Source organism: Ammospiza caudacuta, chromosome 7 (assembly GCF_027887145.1).
Source record: "Ammospiza caudacuta isolate bAmmCau1 chromosome 7, bAmmCau1.pri, whole genome shotgun sequence".
NCBI classification, from domain to species: Eukaryota; Metazoa; Chordata; class Aves; order Passeriformes; family Passerellidae; genus Ammospiza; species Ammospiza caudacuta.
Genome location: NC_080599.1, coordinates 38,975,342 through 38,999,255, shown reverse-complemented (window position 1 = coordinate 38,999,255; position 23,914 = coordinate 38,975,342). Strand labels below are relative to the sequence as shown.

General features: G+C 40.5%; 1 protein-coding gene across 1 annotated transcript in view; it reads left to right on the top strand.

The window, feature by feature from the left end:
- Positions 1-23,914, top strand: part of EIF2B3 (eukaryotic translation initiation factor 2B subunit gamma) — a 95,509-nt gene that overhangs the window by 41,206 nt on the left and 30,389 nt on the right. Inside the window, exon 5 of the mRNA XM_058808712.1 lies at positions 5,855-5,944. Within this exon, the coding sequence (XP_058664695.1) occupies positions 5,855-5,944 (90 nt within the window). The remainder of the gene's footprint in view (positions 1-5,854; positions 5,945-23,914) is intronic.

Here is a 23,914-nt window from a genome sequence, read left to right as displayed (position 1 = left end):
CAGTATGGTAGAGAAGACCCTTGGAACCAAATTTAGGGAAGTGCGTTCACAGGCAGCTGTGTCTGCTGTGCTCCCAGGGGGATGCACGTGCACATCCAGCAATGTGGCTGTGCAGCCCCCACGGAGCACTCCTCTGACTTGGGGTGGCTGTTGTTCTTGTTTTCATATGGGAAAGCTGTAGCAGGATGAAGAAAAACATTTTTTATAGGTTCATGTGATGGGGTGGCTGTGCAGCCATTGGCACCCTTGCTCTTCAGCATCAACGTCACAAGAGATGTTAACTTTAAAACACAGCGTTGTTGCCAAGAAAATGACTCTTTCTACAGAGAGGTCACACTGGCTTGTTCTAAACCATTACTGACCTTGAGCAAATATTGATCCTGAGTTCTGACTGCTAACCTATACTCTTTATACTAGAGAAAATGATTTAATCTTTGGCTTTCTATGAAGGTTAGTTTCTTTACCAAAAAGTTTTCAGCATGTTTTTGTCAAAAGTAAGTTCAGAGTTTTTATTATAGTCTCATGGGTATATTAATAACATAATACAACAAAGAAAAATGGCATGTGGTGAAGGTTTTAAGTGAAAAATATTTATTATTCAGAAGGCTTTCAAGCAACTTAGGTCACCAGATCAATAAAACATTTTCATTTGGAAAGTACTTCCCATTTCTGGTGCAGTGTCTCTTTAGCAGCAGCAGCTGTGAAGATGAATGGTGGGTAGTTGTTACCAGAACTGCAGTGTCCTGTCCTCCCTTGCGAGATCCTCCATGGACCAAAGCAAATTTTGCCCTCTTGCCTTTTTAAATAAGGTTGTTACAAAAGTACAGGGAGGGGAACAGAGCTCAGGGGCGTCCAGGGCTCATGGCATGTGTTGGGAGACACCTCATAGTAGCCTGTGCCGTGTTGAGCTCTTGGGCCCCCCTTGCTGGGGTGTTTTTCAGCCTGCACCGGAGCAGTCCCACCCAAGAAGTCGCATCCTCTGCCTCCCCTCTGCCCACCCTCCCCTGCAGCAGCGGGAGGGGCCCGGCCGGCCCCGCCACCGCGGCTCTGCAGCCCAGAGGTGGCAGCATTTCACCGGTGGGCAAAGCAGCCCCGGCACACAGTGGGGACATTCATGGGGATAAGTGCTTTGGGATCTTTTTGGCCAAAAGCACTGCGTAAAAAAAAAAAAAAAAAAAAAAAAAAAAAAAAAAAAAAAAAAAATTAAGGTCATAAGGTGTCTGGGATTTTTGAAGAGCCAGTGTAACAGTGGTCTTTTATTATTCGTGAGTTTACAGCCAAGAGCTGTCCCGTAAATGAGCAATGCGATTTAGGGATTATTTTTTTTTCCTTTAAAAGCAGGAATGCTTGAGACATTAAAGGTGGTCTGGCAGCTTTTGCTGTGAGACTTCTCTTCATGTTGATCTGTACACTGGTTTTGTATCAACACGAGAGCACCACGTTCTTGCAGACAGGCAGGGGTCAGCACTGTGTTTGAACTGGACCGCACGCTGCTTCATGCAAGAGCACAGTTCATGGTGTGGGGACAGGAAGAATGTGACAGAGTGTTTGGCTATATGGGCTGTGTGAGCTACATGCCATTAGTTAGAAAAGATGCAAGTCTGGAATGCGTAGTTTGCACATAGCTTGCTGTTATTTATTTACTTTGGAAGGATGGGGAGGAAGATTAACTAATACCCGTGAGCCCACCTGATGTAATTCAGGTGTAGGTTTAGGAGCCAGGTTAATAGCAGGTATGATTAGATTTTTATTGTGTCATTGCCTGGATTAGTGTTAGAGTACGGACAGCCTCAGGTCCTTGAGCTTATTTAAAGACCTTCATATTTTCCGTCAACAGCTGTATGAAGTTAGGGAAAGGGAGGCCATGGGATTTCTCTTTCTCAGCTAGTTTATTTGTGAGGTGGTGAGGTTAATGTGGCAATATCCCATGCTTAGTAGAGAGGCTTTTTGGCTTTAAGCATTGTGTGTGCTCCCTTCAGATTTATGATTTTGACCCCAGCCTGGCATTATCACACTGTCAGTGGGAGTATGGAGCTGGTTGGAACCTCCAGCTCTTGGTGGTAATCTCTCTTAATTAGTTTACAGTTGAAACAATTGTCCAACTTCTTCCCTTTAAACAAGGGAAGTTTGCTCTATCAGTGGTTGATTTCCCTGAGGGAGGAAATCCTGAGGGGGGTTATCAGGGAAAGAAAAGCTCTGGGCTCCACTTTCAAAGCAATGCCATGTATGAAGCATGCATCAATCCTGTTAGTACTGCTTATTATTTCACAATGGCGTGTCAGGAATTACAGGCACAGACTTTTCTAAGGACTCTTGCAGACCTTTATGCACTCTCATCCTGAGTCAGGATTTTGTGGAATTATGTGCTAATAAAAGCTAATTTTACACATTGAAATTGCTCTTTTAATCTTTCCCTGACTTCTCCACAGATCTCTCCTAGCCTTCTAATTGTCAGCTTTCTGCCAGGGAGCCCTCCGTGCCTCATCATTAGGACTAAAATCTGCTGTCAGTTAACACACAGAGCTTGTAAGTGGGAGCAGCCCCCTCCCTTGCATGGGAGCACAGACAGTAATAGACACTATAGTGGCAGCACCAAAGGGAGTTTTACTGTGTATTTTAATGACTTGTGCTTGATTACATTTGCTAGATTGAACTGAAGTTCATTTAGTAATTGGTATGATTCTTAAAGGGTACACATTTGACATTCTTCCCTCATTAAAGAGCTCCAACAATGGCTGTTGCAACTTTCATCTCAAGGGTGACCCTCTCAGATACATATCCAGTCTTTTTCTTTTGATAAACCACCCAACCCGGCATTCATTAACACTTAACCATCTGCAGCCAGCCCCTCCTAGTACCTTCTCTCTGGCTTTGATGATATAATTAAAAGCCTTCTGTATTATCTCCCTCGGAGCAATAAGTCTAGGTGCGTCAGCTCCTGCATTGTTTGTTATTTGATTCTCTCTGTATCAGCTGTTCTTGGACACGCTCATTTTTCATATGTTGTAAAGATTAGCTGATGGAGTGGGAGATCAGAGGCATGAGACGGGAGCATGGCTCTCAATATTAGTAACCAGATGCTCATTTGAAATGGTGATGGGGTTTGCTGTTATCTGTTAGATTATTTGGCTCCTTTGCTTTTACCTGAAGATAAACTGGTTTAAGCACTAGTCAATGAAAATGAGCATCATCTTTAGTGGCTTGTTATGATAGAGTGCTCTTATCAGTCTGGTTTAGTGTGGCTGTTCTCTTCTTGAGCCTGGTTTACAGAAATCACAGCTTTGTTTATGCATGTGCCCAAACTTGCCTGTTTGACCTTTGAAGCTGTGATTATAATATTAATCTATGGGACTATTCTGTTGCAAATCACTTAGGTGGTCTGTATTTTAGAGGATTTCATTGTGAGACCTCCCTCTTGTCCAGCATGATGTTCCATTATTGTTAGTATATTCTACATTGAAAGCTAACTCAGGCTGGTGTTTCAGTACTACTTCTGTCTGGCTGCTTTTTGTGGGGGTTGTTTTGTGTGGGATTGAGGAGCTGGGATTGCACTGTGCTACTATTTGTCCACTTCCACCGATTTTGTATAACTTTGTAACAAAGTTGCATAGCTACAGAAAATCTTGGTACAATGCTTGCATGCAGACACAAACTTCAGCCCCAAATCCTCAGTGTCCTGTGGTGTAGCTAAATAGCATTATTCCAGTTTGCAGGTGGGGAGACTGCGTGTGTGAGAGCCACACAGACACTGGCCACAGAACCAGCATTTACTGGGGAATTCCTGTTTTACAGCATTGCTTGATGCCTAGCCCCTGCAGCCTTCCTCTGCCTGGTGTTTAAGGGGGAGTGTATGAAAAATCTTGAATAGAAAGAGAAAAAAACTGGCATTCTGGCACTAAAGAAATTTTGTCTTGTTTGTCATCTTCAGGTTAGGAATTGGATTTTTTCCTCCCATTTTTGCCTCTCGTTTTTTATGTTTGCATGTTTATTGCCTGTTCCATTGATTTATTCAGTTTCCCAGTAAACTATTATATTCATTACATAAATACAAAGGGACCTTTCTCAGAGAAGATAGGAAATTTGTCCCTCTCACACATACACAAAAAGTGGAAACCATTCTCAGGATGCAGAGCAGGAGGGAATCTGCTGACTTCCAACTACAAGATCTCATTAAAATTAGTGGATTCCCTATCCTCTTTGCATAAGGAACATTGCTATTTGGGCTGCCTTCCACAGCAACATCTGGGCCACTGATAACATCAGTACTGGAGCATTGCTAGGTGAGCTCATGTTTTGTTAATGAAGTAATCTACTGAAAGTGCATATATCATTTTCTAGTACCACATACTTCACTGCAAAGTGTTGTACTGCTATTATAGGAGCTTTCCTTTTGCAAATGGGACTTCAAGAATTTTGTTATAGTTAAAAATATGCGTAGCTTGAATGGCATGCTTGAGAAATGCCACAAAAGTCATGAAATGTTAAGACTTAAATACTTTGGTAGTTCAAGGAAGTAATTGAGAAATACACTGAAAAATGTCTTACTAGAACACCTGATGTTCTTGGTAACTTTGGTATTAAGAAATATTTGGTGTGGTGGTGTTGGTTTACTGTTTATACTTATGTGCATGCCCAATTTGTGAGTGATCCTTCTGCTGAGGTAACTGCATAATAAAAGTGATCATGATCACAAACATCTGACTTTAGCATGTTCTGGAATAAGCAAACCAAGTTGGATAGAGTACACTGATAAATATGTTCATTCAAGCTTAATTATAAAATCCAGACATCAAAGGAAGCAAAATGAAAACAGAGACAATTTCAGGTGTGGATTGAAATTTCTCTCCTTAATAGCCTCTGACCGTGAGTGCAGTTATGGATGTCTTGAACAGCTCAGCATAGTCCCTGACTGTTGTTATGTTTTGTCTTTTTTAATCTGAAGGCTAAATATTCTTGTGGCTTTTTTGTTCTGAGAACAGTGGCAAATGTTCAGGCAGCCAAAATGGTCTCAAATGAGGCCACAGATTTGTGGAAGAGAAAGTAATATTGGCCTAAAATATCTAGCTGGTTTGAAACAGGTTCTAAAAAGGGTTTCCATTACCCAAGGACAGAGAAAGCATAAAGAGAAGCAATAGAAGCAGTCAATGAGTCTTTATGGTTTAAACTTTGTTCTTAAAATTTTGAAGCTACCAGAGATTCCTGAGGTTCTGAAATATTAACCTGACACTGCTCCAAAAGCAAAGACTTCCCTGTTTGGCTTATAATGAGTGGGAGTTTTGCTGATCTTTCCCACCTTACTGGGCTGGATAGCCAGGTGCTTTGTAATTGAGCTGTGGCAATCATTTGTAATGTGTAGTGTAAGAAAGGTGAGCAGACCCCATCTCCTTCCCCTCTTCCCCTCCAGGAAGTGTTGGAGAAAATACAGTAGTGTTGTTGTGTTTGCTAGCAGAACATGCCCAGCCTTGCATATATATTAAGGCAGGCACTTAGCCAGAAGCTTTGAATTATTGTACCCTGACATTACCCACTGTAACTTTTAGCACTCTGGGCCCATTACTTTGGCTTCCTGCCCAGTAATGTGCAATTTCCACTTACATGAGAAGATGTAGCAGGAGTAATGACTCCTTGGAGGAGGTGTTTTCTTTTGCAGCAGATCAGCCCAGGGCCAGCAGGTGTAAGTTTATAGACACAGCCCAATAATGGCAGCCTGAGCTCTTCTGTTCCAGCAATCCTGTTCCATGGGAAGGAACAGACCTTTGCACACTTGTCACTATCCCCTGACCTCATTGCAAAGTCAGGTTCTTGTAAACAGCCATGCAAAAGCTCCATGATTCTCTTTTTTATTCTTTTCCAGGCACCCCAGAATGCACATCAGAACAGGGCTGATGGATGCCCATCTCTACTGTCTGAAGAAATATGTGGTAGACTTTCTGGTAGAAAACAGGTAAGAAACCAAGCAACACACAAGGTAGTAGCAGCAGTTTGCATTGACCCATGATTTACACCAGAGCTTTTAAAGGAATTTTTTTCTATTTAATTAGCTAGCATAAAATAGAAATATAAAAGAAACCAGTTTTTAAAATATTTTAACTATACTAAAAGAAGTGCCAAGAATTATGTCTGAGTCTCTTATTATGATCTTTTTGAAAAAAACAAAACAAAACAAAAATCCCAGCAAAAGTGAACACTAACATTTTTGTCCCTTTTATGCATTCCTTCTTTTTCTAATGTATCTGTTCTTTTTGGCTGCTCATTTTACCAGGGCTTCCCTATTGTTAGGTTTGTGAATACATTTCTGACCTTTGATTTCCCCCACCACAGTCTGTTTTGGTCTTTTGCAATCACCTTCCCTCTGCCCCTTCACATCCACCACCACTGCAGGTGGGCTATCTCTGTAGCATCCTATGTTTTAGCTTGTGATATTCCTCTGTCAAAACTCTGAGACCACCCACTGAGAGTAAGAAAAACATCCATTTATGGAAGCGGAGAAGGATCTTAGCTATAATATTTCATGAAACAGACAAAAAAAAACCCTGTTTGTCTTTTAAAAACAAACAAATGAACACTCCCCCTCACAGTAAGTAGTTCAGTTTTGGAATTATGTCCCGTTCCTAGACTTTTTATAGCCCTCTCATGCCCATTACATATACTGAATGCTCACTGGGTTCTCAAGAGTTTTTCTACCCTTTTAAGTAAGATAAAAGATACAGGGGCTAAGTGTTGTGTTCATAGTACATTTTCTTAGCAGATAAACTGACATGTGAAAAAACATTGAGGGTGGGAGATTTATGTTAGTCTTGACCATATACAAATCTGGTGATACAGCTGGATACATGCTTGAAGGAGCTCTTCCAGAATAAGGGTCTGTGAGTGAGTTAAAATTAAGTGGAAAATCTGTGTTAACCCTGAGGGCAGTTCCTTACCACGCATAAGAATAAGGCTTAGCCAACACTTTGGTACACAGGGGCATTGTACAAGTTATTTTAGTTCCCACTTGTGTACAGAAACTTGTGAAAGGTAAGAGCTTCAGGAGCAGCAGATGCTTTAAACCTGGAATAAACCATTTATTTAGTGTATTTTAGAAAGTTGTTGAGGGTTTGGAATTCTCGTTCTTCCTGTGGTAGCATGAAGCAGTGTTTGCAACTTTCTTTTGTCATAATACAGCACGTAGGACTCATTTCTTGAAATCCTAGCACCGAGTTTTGCTGGGATTAGACATATCTGGAATATTAGACATTTCACACATTCAGTTATTTTTCCCTGGTTTTGAATTTAGATCTGTGGGACAAGGATGGTCCTTGTCAGATATGTTACTCAGAGAGGTGTAAATAGCAGTAACTTCAGATTTCAATTTTTTTTAATGCTATTTCAGTGGAAACTGGTGAGACTTTTGACTTTGTCAGTCAGGATTTTGCCTTGTATTAACCAAAGCCAGTAGAGTAAAACTTTACTAGTTGCCCTCAAATCCCCATAGAAGAAAACAACTGACTTTTTGCAGGTATGACTAGGAGGGTTTTTTTGTTGTTTTTATAGCGAGCTTATTCTCTTTTTTCACTATTTTTTGAAGCAGTGCTGCTTTTCTGTGACACTTCATGACAAATAGATCATTACAGTAGCTAGACAGCATTTCTTAAGACCTGATAGCAACATCTGGCTTACTGATGGTAGATAGCTGCTTCATTCTCTTTATTACGCAAATGCTGCTTATTCAGTCAATTGAGAGAGTCAATTGCAAGTAATGTGCTTAACTGGCAAATCTGGGGAATGGGACTTTTGCCATGAGGAATAACTTCAGCTTTCAGACTTCTGGCACTGGTGGGCATTTGCAGCTTGTTTTTCTTCTCTGAGGAAGGGGAGGACAGTGCATACCCAAGGATCTTTCCATGTTTGGCAGCAATATGCCAAGACTTTTGAAAGACTTTCGGGATTTTTTTTTTTTTTTGCCTCAAAAGTACTGACATCTACAGAATTGTTTGGGTTTAAGGATTCTTTTTAATACTTTGGTTTTTAGTCCAGAAAGAACCTACAGTAAGATTTTGCCTCTCTGCAATTCTGCACTAGGACTGGAGAAGCTCAGATGCCTTGTTTAAGTTGTGCGTGTTTAAAACTAACAGCAGGGACTGAAGGGAACAGTGAAGCTCTTGTACAGTGCCAGGAAGTACTGACACAGTGTACTTCCTCAATATTACAATATTTACATTGTGTTAATATTTTAACAGCAGGGTTTGATGGCAGGCAGAACACCTTTTTTCATTGTTTGTAGCTCAGTGAAGCATTTACATTTTTTCAAATGTTTTTTTGACATACAAAAGTTGAAAAGATGTTGCCCAGCAGTAAAAAATTCAGTTGCTACAACTGGCTTTTGTAGAGGAAAATTATGATTACTTCCAGGTTGAAGCATTATGTGAAAACTGATGTGGTTATCTGTGTGGGATCTGTTTCTTCTTCAGTGAGTCCCAGCTTAGCTGCAAAGATATGGCAAGAACAAGCTCTGCCTGGGTGAATCTAATTTGTTTATAGCTGTACCTGTAAGAATAATTGGCATTCAGATTAATATATGTGCTGTAAATAAAGTAAAAAGTCACGAGCAACTAATATAAAAACAGAGGGGAAAAAAACATGAAATGGCTAAACCTTGGTTCTGTCTAACTATAAAAATCTTGCTTTAGGATTTGGAACAACTTTGTTGAGTGGCTGCTTTGGAAAAAGGCTGAATATTCAACTACAAGATGAAGTCATGATACCAAGGGTTTTTCATTAGCTTTATCACTGTCTTGCTTTGCGGTGCTAGAGAGATCCTTTGATTTTTCTATGCACTTGTTTCCTCTTCTGGGTGGGATTGTTTGCAAAATAATCAGTATTTGTTTGGCAGCAGTGAGATTCTATGATGAGAGATGTTAGGAGAGGTCAAAATACTGTTTGGTAGCCTGTAACTCAGTTTGTAGTCCTTTAATACATTTTTATGAACTATTTTAAAAGGCCTAAATTTATGATTATCCTGCCTGAATTTTTACTGCTCTATAGCAAATCAAATTCTTGAGTTTTAAAAGGCAGAACTTGCTTGTGCCTTTGAATAAAAGTCAGAGGAAATATTCTGTTTATTAGAACACCCTCAAATATGTATGTCCAGACAAAAATAAAAAATGCCATGCCCCTAATGTAATTTAAACCTGGGGAATTTATTTTTCAGCAATGAAACTGCTTTTTTCTTTCCTCTCCTAGGAGGAAAAAATGCATTTTGGCAGTTAAATCTCCATCTATCACTCATCCCCTAGTTCAGCACAGGTTCCTAGTGAAATCAAGTGTGCAAGGGTCCTACCCTGTCCAAATCTACCAAGCTCAAACACTCGTGGTTCCATGCTGGCTTGGACAACAGCTGAAGAAATTCTTCCCCATAGCAATTTATTTCCTGCAGCTGGAATTTGTTCCTCCTCTTCTTTCCATACTTCTGCTTCACGAGGGTAGGTTGATTAAAAGATGCTCTTTAATCAGCTGCAGTGCACTGGCAGCCTCTGCACAGGGATGCCAGTATGGGACTGGGGTGAGCATCTCCATCCCTGCATCTGCAGTGGGTACCCAGTCACTGCTGACTGCTGGGGCTGTCCACATGAGATTCACAACAGGTCACAGACCATACCCTGCTACCAGCTGGATTTATGCTGTCTGAACAGGATCTGTGACCTCAGTGTGAAGCAGCTCTTGTCTGGCTGAATTTTCTGCTGGTGGTACCTGGCCCCAGGGTTTATTTCAGCAGAGGCCTTTGATTCTTTACCAGGTTGCTTTCTTCATCAGTGAAATTAGACTTGCTGAGGTTGCTATTGGTGGAGAGTGTGGAGTTGTATCACACCTCCACATGGGAGGGAAGTCAGTTAAAAGCATGAGCTGTTTGTATTTAGGTGAGAGCTTTCCTTTCCGCAGCATTTTCTCTTTCAGAGCAAAGCCAGCGCAGGGATCTCATAGCTGCCACGCTTTGTGGCGTGGGAAGACAGGCAAGCAGAGGCTGTGTGTGCTGCTGGAGCTGCTCTGGCAGCCCAGGGCAGGGACAGTTGAAGGTGAACACCTGCACCACACGGTGAACTGCACAATATTGCTTTTCTTAAAGCGCTCGTTGCTCGCGCCGAGCCAGCAGCGAGCCAGCAGCAGAGGCTGTAGCTGGCTGGGGGCACGGCTCCACCCCACAGCTGGCGGGCCTCACACCCCTGGGGCCCTGCAGTGGCAGCCAGCACAGTAGCCAGTCCCTTTTTTGGCACTCTCCTGAGTGCTAGGTTGGAATCCTGCCTCGCTGCTGCGTTCGGAGCAGATGGAAGAAGAGAGTCCTTATTCCCTTTCCCCTGAAGTTCACGAGGAGCAGAGGGCAGGATGTGCTGTGTGAGCCTGCGTGCTGCACTGACATGTGCTGCTATTTCTTTGCTGTGTGCTGACAGTTGGCTTGCTAGCAATCCCAGCAAAGCTGCTACCAGGAGAAATGTGATCAAAGGGAAGTTGCATGGTAGCTTGTGTTCTGCTTTTCCTGAAAATTTCTAAATCTTTGGCCTGGTGAAGTAAGGTACATAATTGAGAGGAGGGCAGAGTGGAGATAGGTATAGAGCAACCCCTTTCCTTGTGAAGTTTTAACATGGAAAATTCAAAGTTGCTTTGGAAATTTAAGTCTTGAAGATATGTCTCTACATATGCTATGAATATGCTTAAGAACATACCTAATATGCTTTTATAATACATATATATATGAATGGCATTGTGCCCAAAGTCAGTTGTGCAGGTACACATGGCAGCATTTGTTATATTTGTTAGAATTTTACCATGCTCACAGCTGAAACCTGTAGGCATATGGGACTGCTGAGTTCACCCCTCATTGAGGTAGACCACAAAGTCCAAAGCCAGATCAAGGCTGCCTAAAGCAAAGCAGTATGTGGTCCTAATCAATAAGGTCCCCAAAATACTTTTCTCAAATTTCATCAGTGCAGAACTTATCTAGTATATTAGGAATATACTAATCAAACCTAAGTTACAGGTTGAGCATACAAAAAGCCACATTTAAAAATACTAACTTTGCTAATTGTAGCACTTGCCAATTAATAAATGCCACAGCTGAGGCTCCCTTTGCAACTTTTTGCTTTTTTTTCCCCACATATTATGTTGCAGCCTCAGTTACATGACTTTGTACCTTGTTTGGGGTTTTTTTTTTCCTATCTGTGACCATTGCATCGTTTATTGCCTGAGATGTTTACTGAAGGAGACACTGTTCAGTGTTTTACATAACTTCTGTAGTTCAGGTGAAGGCCACCAGCCTTAATCCCTGTTTAAACCATGTTCTGAAGATAAGTCAAATACTTTTTTTGGAAAGGTAAAAGTAAATACATTCCTCTTGGTGCTCATCACTGATTCTATAATGCCCATTAACTCTTTTCAACACATCTATTAGTGAAGCTGTGGCTTTCCCCTTCTGAAAGTGGGAAACCAGGGTACACAAGAGCTGAGGTTTGAAGCATCTTTGTCTTAAGTATGCCATTTTTCACTTATTAATGTTATTATACAGGGAGCTTGTAATGTTGAAAAAGTCTTTTCCATTGATGATAGCTGTTGCAGGGTAATAATCAGTGGCAACCTGCAGATTTATGTTCTGCATGCAGCACCATCCATAAAATCCTCTCACAGAAGGGAATTACAGAAAAAAGTAAAAATCAGTTCTTCAGGCATCATTCATTTGTCTTACATCTTAGCAGTTCTTTTCTCCTCTTGCAGCCCTCTGCCTTGTACATTTAACACACATGTTCTAACAAATGAGGCATTCTTCTGCCTCATTACACAAAGGTGATCCATCCCCAGGGCATAGTCCATCTTTGCATTTGGTAAAGAAGAGATTGAGATTGGTGAGAGAGGAAAAGTAGGTGTGTTTAAGGGTTGTATCATAATGTAAACACACAAGGTCTTAATTGAGGTATAAACAACATGCTTCTTGCTTTTCTTAATTTGAGTGCCCAGACTGTTACCATGATATTCTTTAAGTGTGTGTATATATATTTATGTATGTGACACTTCTAGAATTAATCAGTGAGTCTGCTGTGACTCTTGCTAACGGACTAGTTGTTATCAGCATAGATTTATCACCTTTCAGGTCAGCCACCAGAAGGAGATGGGATGCTCTACACTTCAAAGAATATCCATCTCAGCATTTACAACCTTGGCCCAGAGCATATCTGTTTCTCTGTGGAACAGAGCACAAGTACTTCAGTTGCCTTGCAGAAAAGAGGGAATGGAGCATGCCCAAGGTAGAAGTACTTCTACCTTTTAGAAGTAAAAAAAACCCAAACCAAACAGGTCTCTTCCAAGCTTGTGCAAACAGTGTTTTTTCAGACTGAGCCTGGTGTAGTATGGGCACTTTTCCTGTTTACAAATGTAATGCCCAGACGAAAAGACAACCCTGTGCTGTGCCAAATTCTAAGCTTGGAAATGCAAGAGCTTTTCAGCACAGCAGATGAAATATTTTTAACATGATCAAAACAAAGGGGTTTTTCCATAATTTTGTTCTTGGAAATAGCTGAGACATTTTTGATGACGCTATCCAAAAAATAATCAGCTTGAGGGAAACACCTGGCATGGGTAATTTCAGCCAAAACAGTTACAGTTTGGCAAAATTTACAAACAGATGAAAACAGAAACTTAAAATAGGAAATTCTGGGCAGTTTTTCTTCAGGCACCCTAGTTGCACCACCTCTGAATGGTGGTCATTTCAGATTTGGTGGAGGCAGATGCCACTGTGTGTTTGCTGAGATGTTCTGGGTTCTCTGTTCTCCACCTGAGTGCCACATGCACTTTGTGACATAAGATCTTCAGGCTTCATTTCTAAAGACTGTGTAGGCATATGTAAAACAAAATTGACAACACATGTATTCCTCTTACATATTAGGACATTTCACATACTTTTATGGTGTCCTTCCCCCTTTTTCCCCCACCCCTCTTCCTCCTAAAACCACGTAAAATTTTATTGTGTTTAGTAATGTGTTTTGAAAATCACCATTTTGTCCAGAATCTAGTCCTTCTGAAGTTTTGGATGTAGAAAATGCCACAGTTTCCCAGGTGCAGTCACCTGGGAAGTGGACAGCTCTTCCTATGGCCAGAAGGATCAATTGTGGTACTGGAAAGGCAAGAATGACAAACAGCAGCACTGTGCTCACGTCAAAACATCTGAGTTAGCAATTCACAGTGCTGGGAATGCTGAGTGCTACCATCTTGCCTGCCACCAGGGAAACCCACTTTCCCTGGGGAGCCCTCCTCTCAGGGTGCACCCTGTGAGAGTCTGAGCTGTAGCTAAGAAAACAAATCAGATTTCTGCAGTTCTTCCAGCGCTGGAGAGCCGCCTGCCAGAATCTGCCAGTAGAGAAACTCTTTTCTGAACTGAGCAAATTTGCAGTAAACTTTATAGCCAAAGTCAGTATGATTTGTTTACAAAGTTAAACACTGGGGTTTGGGTTGGTATTTTTTTTTAAAACTAAATAAGAGCAAATTGTGTGAGGTCATAGTGCTCTGCCTTTCCAAACTGCTTCAGCTGCAATCCCAGAGCACACTTCTCTGCTCAGCTCTCCTCTGCTGTGTACAGAGAGCCTCTGCTGGGCCAGCACCAGGAGGGGAGAGGAGGGTTTGCTGTCTCAGTGCTGTGTTGGGAGATCTGTGGCCATGAAAAGAGCTGCAGTAGAGCCACCCTTCTCCTCCCTCGCTAAAGGGCAGGGCAGTGTGAGATCTTTGGAAACTGGAGGTGTGAGTGTCTGTCTCTGGAGCTCCTGCTTGGATGGCTGTGTGCTCTGCTGTACACAAAGGCCCCTGCAGGTTTATATTAAGGTACTGCCCAGACTAAACCAGTGAATTTTTTTCTTTTTCCCCTCTAAATGCCTTTTTATCATCCAGGCTGTCACCTGTGTTTCCTGGCAAGGGCTGCTGGCTGGGGGAGGTCTGGCAGAGCTGAACACCCAGCTTTGGTGGTCTTTGTGTGGCTGCCTGAAAGATGGCTTAAAACAGAACCTGCTCTGTGAATACCTGCAAGTTAACATGTGTCGGCCGTGTGGCTGGAAGGTTTCTCCTTTGCTGTAAGGAGAGATTTTATAATGAATACTTTCCTTGTGATTAAAATGGATAAATAAACAAATAGCTCCTACAGGAAGTATACTGTGTGAAGTCAGGGCAAATAGATTGTAGCTTTTCAAACAAGGAAGAGAGAAAGGGGGAAAAACACCCCGCAATCAACCCAGCCCAGGCTCCTCCTTAGTGCATTTAATCTATTACAATGTGAAATGGCAATTCATCTTCCCCATTTCCTTTCCTTGTCAAACATATCCAGCTGTTGGAGCTTTCCCTGCTCCTTACTAGAAATGCCAGGATTTAAAATTTGTTGATGTCCTCATCCCCCAGGGTATCATTACTGCTATCATCTTTCCATGGTACCAATCAAGCTTACTCCTGAAACCTCAGGGGGAAAAGCCCTAATGATCCAAACTAGATTTAAACACATTATGATTTTCAGCAAATGCCTTCTGTAAGACATACAATTCCTTTTCCTGTTGGCAGACTACCTGGGAATAGACATATCTTTGGATATGCTGCATTGGAGCTAATGCTGCTCCTAATGCACACTTTTTCTAAGGTAAATGTTAAAATATGTCAGTTTTGTTCTCTAACTGTGACTTACACCATCATATTATGACCCTTTGGATTCTGTAAAAAAGGTAAATATAGGAAGGCCATGAAAGATGTCATTCAATTATAGAATCATAGAAATATTTAGATTGGAGAGGAATGTCTAGCAAGATCTAGTCCAGCCTCCTGCTCAAGTCTAACTCGTGTGTTGCTCAGGGTTTTTTTTGCAGTGGAGTTTTGAAAATCTCTGAGGATGGAAACTGGGCCTTGTCCCAGGACTGTACCACTCACTGAAAAGTTATTTTCTTTATGTCCCAGCTGGAATTTCCCTTGTTGCAGCTTGCATCTGTTGCCTCTTGCTCTCTCACTGTGCACCTCTTGGAAGACTCTGTCTGTCTTCTGTATCACTTCACTTGTGGTAGTGGAAAATGTAATCAGATTCCCCCACAGCCCTGTCTTCTCCAGGCTGAACAAACCCAGCTCCCCCAGCTTCTCCTCCTGTGTCATGTGCTCTTGGCCCTCTTGGTGGCCTCAGCTGGGCTTGTTCTGATCTGATAATAAACATTAAAAATGGTTAACTATTTTTCCACTGTTTGATGCAGTTTCAGTTTCCTTGGGTAACCTTCAGTCCAGCTGACTTCTGTCTTCACACAAGATGTGATTTCAGAGCCAAGAAGTAATTAGTTTACCCATCTTTGCGTGCTTTTTTCCCATTGATTTTTTTCTTCTTAAATCATTGCCACTTGGGCAGTATCACCCTAAACATTCCTTTTATCAATGCAGTACATTTTCTGTACCCAGCACTACTTGCATGTAAGATAATACTTTGGGTAAAGTTACTATCTTGCCTTGCTGGGCATCTCCCTGTGAGGATACAATCCTTATACTATGATATCATATATGTGTCTCTTGCAGTGAAAAATATAATTCCCTTGTATTCTTCACTCAGATGATCTGAATGTACAATTTTCAAGATAATGTTTTCTTTTCTGTCCCTCTCTGTTTTGCATCTAAATCTCTTCTTCCACAACACTTCAGTCACTGATATATCCTTCTGAAATGCTGAGTCCCCTTTTACTGACAGATTGAATTTTGAGTAAAGAGAGAAAACAATTATTGTCTTACTAGTATTCTGCTTTTTCTTATAGTTTATTTTTTTTTTATTCTGGGTGTTCAGTGTTAAATTTCATTGTGCCTTAGCAAGGCAAATGAAGCATGAACAATCACGAATATGTCTCTAGCACTCTTGCTGACTTTATTATTGCATTGAATTATTGTTGTGGGAGGCATCTAACTTCCTGCCTATAGATGGGACAGTAAATGCTACCACTGATGATAGAGCACTCATACATGAATAGAGTAGCTAAGAAGTGTCTTCGTTAAGTTAGTGAACCATCATTCAATCAGTAATGGTACTCTGAGTTCCATTTTGAATGTGATAAGGAGCCTAGAGCATGAGGTAAGGATTGATCTTAGAACAATCTTGAATCAAAGAGGAGCAACTGTGAGTTTCTTTACTTAAAGTGAAAAAAACTAAAAAAAAAAAGGAGTATAACATTTTCAATAGTCTATGGGAAATGCTGAATGCTGTCTAGTTGAGCTACTGGTTTTGAAGAAGTCCAAGAGCTGAATGGAGAAGAAGGAGTGATATTTCCCCTAAATCAAAGATTCAGAGATGAACTGTAGCTCCTACAGCATTTTACACCAAACTTTTATGGATTAATACCACCTGGAAAGAACATTATGAATAAAAGCTGTCTTGTGAAAAAGAGGAGATGGGATTCATTGGCCAAAAAGCTTTCAAAGTTTTCCAAGAAAGGATAAAGTGAAGACAAAAAAAAAGTTTAGTCTTATCACAGACAGAAGATCATGTTGCAAAAACCATGGTAAAAAGAACAGAAGAGTTGTCCTGCAGGGAGGTGGGGAGCAAAGATTAGCAATGAGTATAGAGGATGGGAGTTAAGGTAAGTGATTGCTGGGGAGAATGGTATAGAAATGGTACTTGTATAGGTGGAAGCAGGATTGAATTGCACATCAGAGCTTCCAGTTTATTTCCCAGACTGCTGAGAGAAATTAGTCAAACTGAGGATAGGTCTGTATTATTGCAGACCACCAAACACAGTATCTGCATGGAGAATGAGTAAAGTCATGTGGGCATCTCCAGTGCCTGTGATGCAATAGTGGTGTGGGGTGGAAGAGGTTGCCCAGGAGAAGCTACAGCCGTGTCTGGATTTTCTGACACTTACATGTTTTATACAAGTCTGAAGTGTTTAAATACGTAATTATGCACCTAAAGTTTACATAACTCATCAGTTTATGGATACATGTCAGCCTTATCAAATGCATCATATATATGTGTTTGTTTAGGCAAATTGTCAGAATGCCTGTTTCTTTTTCAGAAAAGGAGCCTAATTTCAAAGGCACTTAGAAAAAAGTTGGTAAGTCAGACACAGATGGCTGCAAAGGCGGAGGTGGGAGAGAAACGGGAAAGATGAGTTTGGCAAGGAGTCCCATTTGTTGCAGGTGCGCTTGTTTCAGAAGAATGGGATGCTGTCTGGGAATGAATGGGATCCATTCCTCAGCAGTGTGTACAACCTGCCAAACACCCTGGGTGGCCTCCGACGGCCTCAGAGACTTTTGGTCAGAGAGAAGTTCTAAAAATGTCTAAACTTGCTGGCATTCCTGTGCAAAAGCGGTGTTAGTTGGGAGCTGTGGGGTGTTGCTGGCTGTTTGGCAAGTGGGCAGAGTTAAGGTTACTTAGATGACCTGAGCTGAGTGTGCACACGCTTTCAAAGGATTTGAGTATGTAATTGAGGAGTTTTAATTTCTGTGGTCAATTTTTCAGAAAGCTGCCTTGTTTCCCAAAGGGCTTTTTGGCAGAAGTGGAAGTTAGATCCCTGCTCCTTTAACTGCATCCAGACTTGGTGGAACTTGAGAACAGCTTTTATGTGGTTTGCATCCATACCATCCCTTTCATACTTTGATCTGGTTTCTCTCTGTGTTATGGTGCCTGTGACTGTCACTTGCGTGTCTTCTGCTTTCCCTCCATCGTCCAGAATGTGGGGTTTTGGTGGTGATTCTGCAGTTTTGGGAAGTCATTCATAAACTTGAGCCTGCAAAGCTGTGCAGTTTTACTGGCTTGCTGTGTAATGGCTTTTGAATGAGTCATGCACGTTCTTGTGAGCTTTGGGAGTATGTTGCTGTCAGGCTTGAAGGTTTTAGTTAGAAAATAGTACGGAAAGACAAATGAAGCACAAATGCAGTCATGTGGAATTACCTTTTAGTAGAACATTTCTCAAAGTTTCCTTGTCTTCTCCCTAGGCTTTTAACTTCAAAAATAAGAGACACTGACAATTAATATGAAATTATGGCAGGGTGTGAGAAATGTATTTGCTCTTTTTGTGGTCCAGATTTTTAGAGTAGAACAGGAGAAATAGAACATAGCAAGATATAATAGATGTTTAATGCTGTGACAAGTGCTGCAGGTTATTGAATTAGGCACAATTAATTGCCTGATAATTTATTGGCTTGTCTGGTTACTTTGGAATTTTCCTTTATTATAATTGGTCTTGGTTACACCAAACAAAGGCAAAAGGATTATTGCAAGATGTAAGGGCAGAATTAGCCTTCTGCAGAGATGTGGCACACCCTCTAGATTTATCACTTGATTTTTTTTTCCCTTTTTAATGTAGTCCTTCTCTGCTTTCTCCACATTCTTAGCATGTCTCAGAAATGCCAGCATTTTTAGTAATGAATCAGTGAGAAGAAGGGGAAAAGTCCTGTAATTCCTTTTTCCATTGTGCTTGTTAAAACGGCGTTGTGGGAAATGGACCCAAACACTGTCTTTTAAGTGGTGTTGAGTCTGAGGCAGGTGGTATTAACTCAGGACTGCATTAACTCTTTTCAAATCTCTTTCCTGTTTCCTTGAGGAAACATGCCTGGTGTATATATGTGGCATGGGCTGTTTGCCTGCCTCTTGCATTGACATTTTAATTTGGTCCATGATATAAATATCATTTCCCTAATCCCCCTTGCCCTGACCCTGTTTTGTCTGTTTTGTCTTTTCTTCAAAGTGAGTTGACTTTTTTTTCTTGTAGGAGGGGGGAGGAGATGGGAATGGTGGCTGGCTGCTCTAGTTTGGAGCATTAAATGCTCAGGGAAAAAAATCTCAGAGTAACTGTTGTTTCTTTCTTTGTATTCACATGGAAATTTTTAATCTCCATCAAAGGATCAGGAGAAAATAACGTTGAGATTCAACAAGAGAGCTCCCAGCTTACATGGAATTTTTAAATGTTATTTGGCTTTATCCTTTAAACGATGAGAACCATGAACTATGTACCTACAGGGTTCAGAATTAACTTTTCTTTTTCTTCCAACACACCCTCTTTTTTTTTTATTCTTCCCTCCCTTTTTCTTACATCTTTATTGTTCTGTATAAACATGCAACTCCTTTCTGGCCAAAACTGTAAGTTGCCTTAGGATTTGTTTAGTTGTATTTATGTGTACATTTCTAACATTAATTATGAGCACCAGTCTGAAATACAGCCTCATGTTCTTTTGATGTGATCTGAAGAATCTCTGTTGAAGGCCATGGAGCTAAGATCAGAACCCAACCCAGTGTACACTTGCATAGCTGTACAAGAGCTAACATTTGCCTGTTTAAAAAAAAAAAAAAAGGATACAAATAGGTATGAAAGGGCTAATGATCTGCTTGTTTGTAATGGGGAATCACAAACACTATCTGCACCTGTAGATGTAGCTGATTGTGCTGACAGTGATAGCAAGGGAAGCCCCCTGCAGCTACCCATGGCGGGTAACAGCAGATTTCACAGGTGGGTGCTGACAGCAACAGTAGATTTCATGCTTCATCACAGATTAATAAAACAGGGAGGATATTAGAATGCTAATACTCATTAATACTATTTTATGGTGTTTAACATTAAACATGGAAAATGAAAATGAATGACAGCCGGTAAATGGAACTGACAGTTGTGTTCAGGGTCTGAAGCTGGTGAGAATTAGCTGCAGGAAGCAGAAGCTGTGGATGCTCCTGTTCCTGCTGTGGATGCTCCTATTCCTGCTGTGGATCAAGCCAAAAAGCACTTACAGTTACCTAGACTTGTGCAAGGTCACCTAAACTTAGATTCAAATAGACTCTTGTATTGTAAAATATTTTATGAGATTCCTTTCCTTATCTTCATTGGTCAGAACCATTATTTTCTATGTCTTATGACAGAGTCTCCAGCAATACATATATCAAAGAACAGAAATCATAGCCCATTAAAGCATAATTGTGAAATCTTTTTTTGTCCTTTTTTTGGGTCTTTTTTTAAGGGGTCAGTATGAGTTTTCCCCCCAAAACTCTTCTTGTGTTTCAGTTGGCTACATTGTTCTTAATTTCTTGCTGAAGTTTCAATAAGCTTCATCCCAGAGGCAATTGCTTTTCAGCAACAAGTAAAAGTTGGCCCTCTGTGGGTCATAATGTAATGTAATATAATATAATATAATATACATAGATACAAACTGAATTCTGCCATGTTGTAGATTGTTTTGAGTTTATTTATAGTTAAAAGTTTCTGAAACACTCTGCATAGCTGTGTTTAAATGTTAAGCTTATTGACCTAGGTGAGGTGTTTTCACCCAAAGTTCTTTCACAAGTAAAACTTTTTAATTTAGCATGAACCTTATCTGTGCCTTTAATGAGATGTAAAAATCCCAGAAACACTGGGAATACAGAGAGTGCACAGGGTCCAGGGATAAAGGAATTCTAAAGGTATAATTATGTCTTGCTGGTAAAATAACAGTTCTCTGACCAAATAGCCATTTTTGTGCCTTAATGTTTTAGATTTTAAGTAAAATTGACCTTGAATATTCTAAGTTTATATTGTGTGAGTCTGCGTCTGCAATCCACATAGCTGACTGCAAGTAACTGATGTGTGCTCTAATCTCTTAGATACATTTAATATTGAATTTTCCAGGAGGTTCTTTTGATATTTAACTATTTCATCTTCACTTGAATTCCTACTTTTTTTTCTTGCACTTGCACCATGAATTTCAACTGCCCAGTTGTCTTCATTTCCCCCATTTATGCACCATGTCTTGCCAGCATCCCCCGTAGTTGTGACCTGCTGCATGAATGGCAGGGATGATACTTCTTTTTGCATGCTTTAAATATGATCAGTATCAGCCTGTTTCAAAATTGCTGCCAACTCTTGTTCTCAGGATTCTGGAGCCACATAAGGTGCTTCAGGGATTAGTGTGTCCCCCTCTCTTCATTTACAAGAAGACATCTAACAGCACTCTCCATCTTTGGTGGTTTCATTAAAAACCTGCAACTTTCTGTTGAGGTGAAAACAGACAGATAGAACTTCAAAAATCAAAGTTTAGGGAATGAAAAGTCATGAAAAAGGGCCTGTCACTTGGGCTAGATTTTATGAAAACATATTTATTTTGGCAAATGTTTCTCAAAGGCAGGTTCATGTTTATGCTCTCTACCCTCTGGAGTTTGCTCTGAGGTGTCAAGAGCATGCTTACTCCACCTTGGCTTAGAATTGGATTTCTGCCAAAATTTTGTGTGCCCTCCTCTTCTTCCACTCACCCTTTTACTTTCTTTTTCCTGGTTGCAGCAGATTTTTCCTTCTGTGGATCTCAGTGCATATTTCATTTTCACTTGGTGCTAATGAAAACAAGGAGCTTTAGAAACCAGGGTGCTCCAAGTTTTAAAACCTGAAGAGAATAAAAACGGTGCTTTCTTCAGCTTATACAGTCTTATGTTTATTTCTTCTTAATATAGTCATGTGAAGTTTGGGATTTAGTTGTAAGAATTTTAAATATACTAGATCAAAAACCTTTTTGGTTTGTCTTCTTTAGTCACTAGGTTACAGGCCAGTTGGTTCTTCCAAACTCCTGCTAATTTTTGTCTTTTTTGATGAAGGATCTTCAGTCCCTCTGCATTTCCTTTGATTTCAATTCCTTTCCTAGTTCCAGCAAGATGTTTGGTTTCTCCCACTGTTGACAGTCAGATAATAGTCTCATGCTATCACTTTGTATATCTTCATTTGCAAGATATGTTGCGAAAAATTCCCAAATCTTTCTCACAGAGGGCCTTACTGTGTATTTTTATTAGTTTCCGAAGGCAAATTCCTTTAATGTTGCATATAAATTGCTTCAACAGCAAGCGAGGCAAACCTTCTTGGTTTTCCTTTTCCAGTAAGAAGGATGTGTTTCTGAGCCACATCTTATGGATGACCCAGAGATTTGCTCCACCTTTGGTAAAGGAATGTGGCTAGCACTTCAGAGAATCGCAGGAAAGCTTCAGGAGTTTGGCCAAGAAAGATTAAACCATCAAAAACCAAGCAAAACTGCAAAACTTTGTCTTTTCCCCTTTCCACTGCTTTCATTTCCTACCGTGTTGTGTTGTCCTCTGCATCAGACTATTTAAGACTGCCAAATACTTGGGTATTTTATAGGTAATATATCTTATAAATGCCATAGCCAGCCTCTGAGGGAAACAGAGGATTGTCGGTTTTGGATGCAGTATAAAACCCAAGCAGGAAATCCTTGCTGAATGGCACAGCTGCAGGCAAACACTGGGAGCTAGTAAACTGCCCATCTGCACAGCCCCACGTGTGTGGGAGCGCGGCACGGCCGCGGCCGAGCGCGCCTGGGAGTGGTTAGCAGGCAGAAATTCGGTGATTAGCGAGTGAAGTGTTTCACTTGGTTAGTTCCTGAAATACAGCTATCTGAAGGTGATTATAATCTTATTTTCGAGCAGGAGGAGAGACTAAAGGCTAGAGCTTTTCCTTGACTGTAATAAAACATAAAAGCAAAGTTTCAGAGGTGGGCTGCAGGAGAGAGGATGTGACACAACCTGCACTGAGGGCTGGAGAAAAAGTTTGTCAAGGAAAAGAAACATTCTGTATTTGTTCATAGGGCTGAACTGGCAATCACATCTGAATCTTCCCTTCAAAGCTAGAGACAGGAAAAGCTGTTTTGGTCCTTAGGTCTGCTTCACTATCATTGACCTGAACAGGGGCCTGGGTGGGCTTTGAGCTGGTCTTAAAGTTTGAACTGTGTAAGATCCCCCTTTGCTAGAGATTTTGCCAACCAAAATAATTTTCACTGTACTCATTCTAGTACTTGCCTTTCATAATTTAATCTGTTAGTTAGTTCCTAGTTTTGCTGTCTTCTATTCTAAACAACTCCTCTTTCTTTGTGGGTTGTTATTTGTTGAGTTCCTCTAGCCAAATTCACTGTGTTAGTTCTCCAACCCTTCCTCTGAAGTTTAGCACTTCCTCTTACACATGCCAAGTTTGAGTTCATTTTCCGCATGATTTTCCCAAGTACTACTTTAAATAATCCACAATTCAGTAACTAAATGGAGATTGTTAAAATAATGAAACAACAACAATAAAGCTATTTTAAGACTGCACTCCAACTGTAAAAACTGTTGATTTGGTTTTTTTCCCCACATACTTTATTGAAAAATAAAATTTTCTTCTCATAGTCAAAATTAAATTTGCAGGGTTATAATCCCATGGTACAATAGACTTTCTACGTTGATATTTGTCTTTTGGGAGAGTTTTTTGTTGATTCATTGCAATGTATAAATCAATGTAAGAGTAGAGATACACTAGTGATTGGGACCCTTGTTTAAGGCATAGGTGATTTGGGATAAAACTCCTCCTGATTTCCCCACCTCCTAGTATTGGGGTATCAGAATGGATACCATAAAAGTGGAATTCTGTACAAGGAGAAGATGAGTGTATTGTCAGCTGAAGCCTCTGGAAGCTTTCTGTTCACTTACACCTTTTATATTGGAGCATCTAAAGAAAATTAAGGTCTTGGGACCTAAACTGAAATGTCTTAATTTCTCTTGTTAATGGATTGAGTCTTTAAAATGTTCTGGATCTGTCATTTGAACAGGAATATCATTAATGCATCATAAAAATTTTACTTCAGCGATCTGATATTTCATATATCCTTGAGCATTTCCATAGTTTTATCACAAAGAAGAGGAGCTGCTTAGATTTTCCCTCTGTGGGTGCTTTATTCTCTCTTTTCCAGTCAATTGATGCCATTTTTAAGCCATATAAAGTGACTTCAGTTTTTGTCATTACAATGTTGGTACTTTCTGCATTCCATCTGCACAGAAGTATGAATTGTAGGATAATGGCATATTAAATTATAGTCACATCTATATCATTAAACTATAGGGGACATAGTTCTGAAAATGAAGCTTTTTGCTCATTTTGAATATTTCTTTATATTTTAATGCATTAAGGAA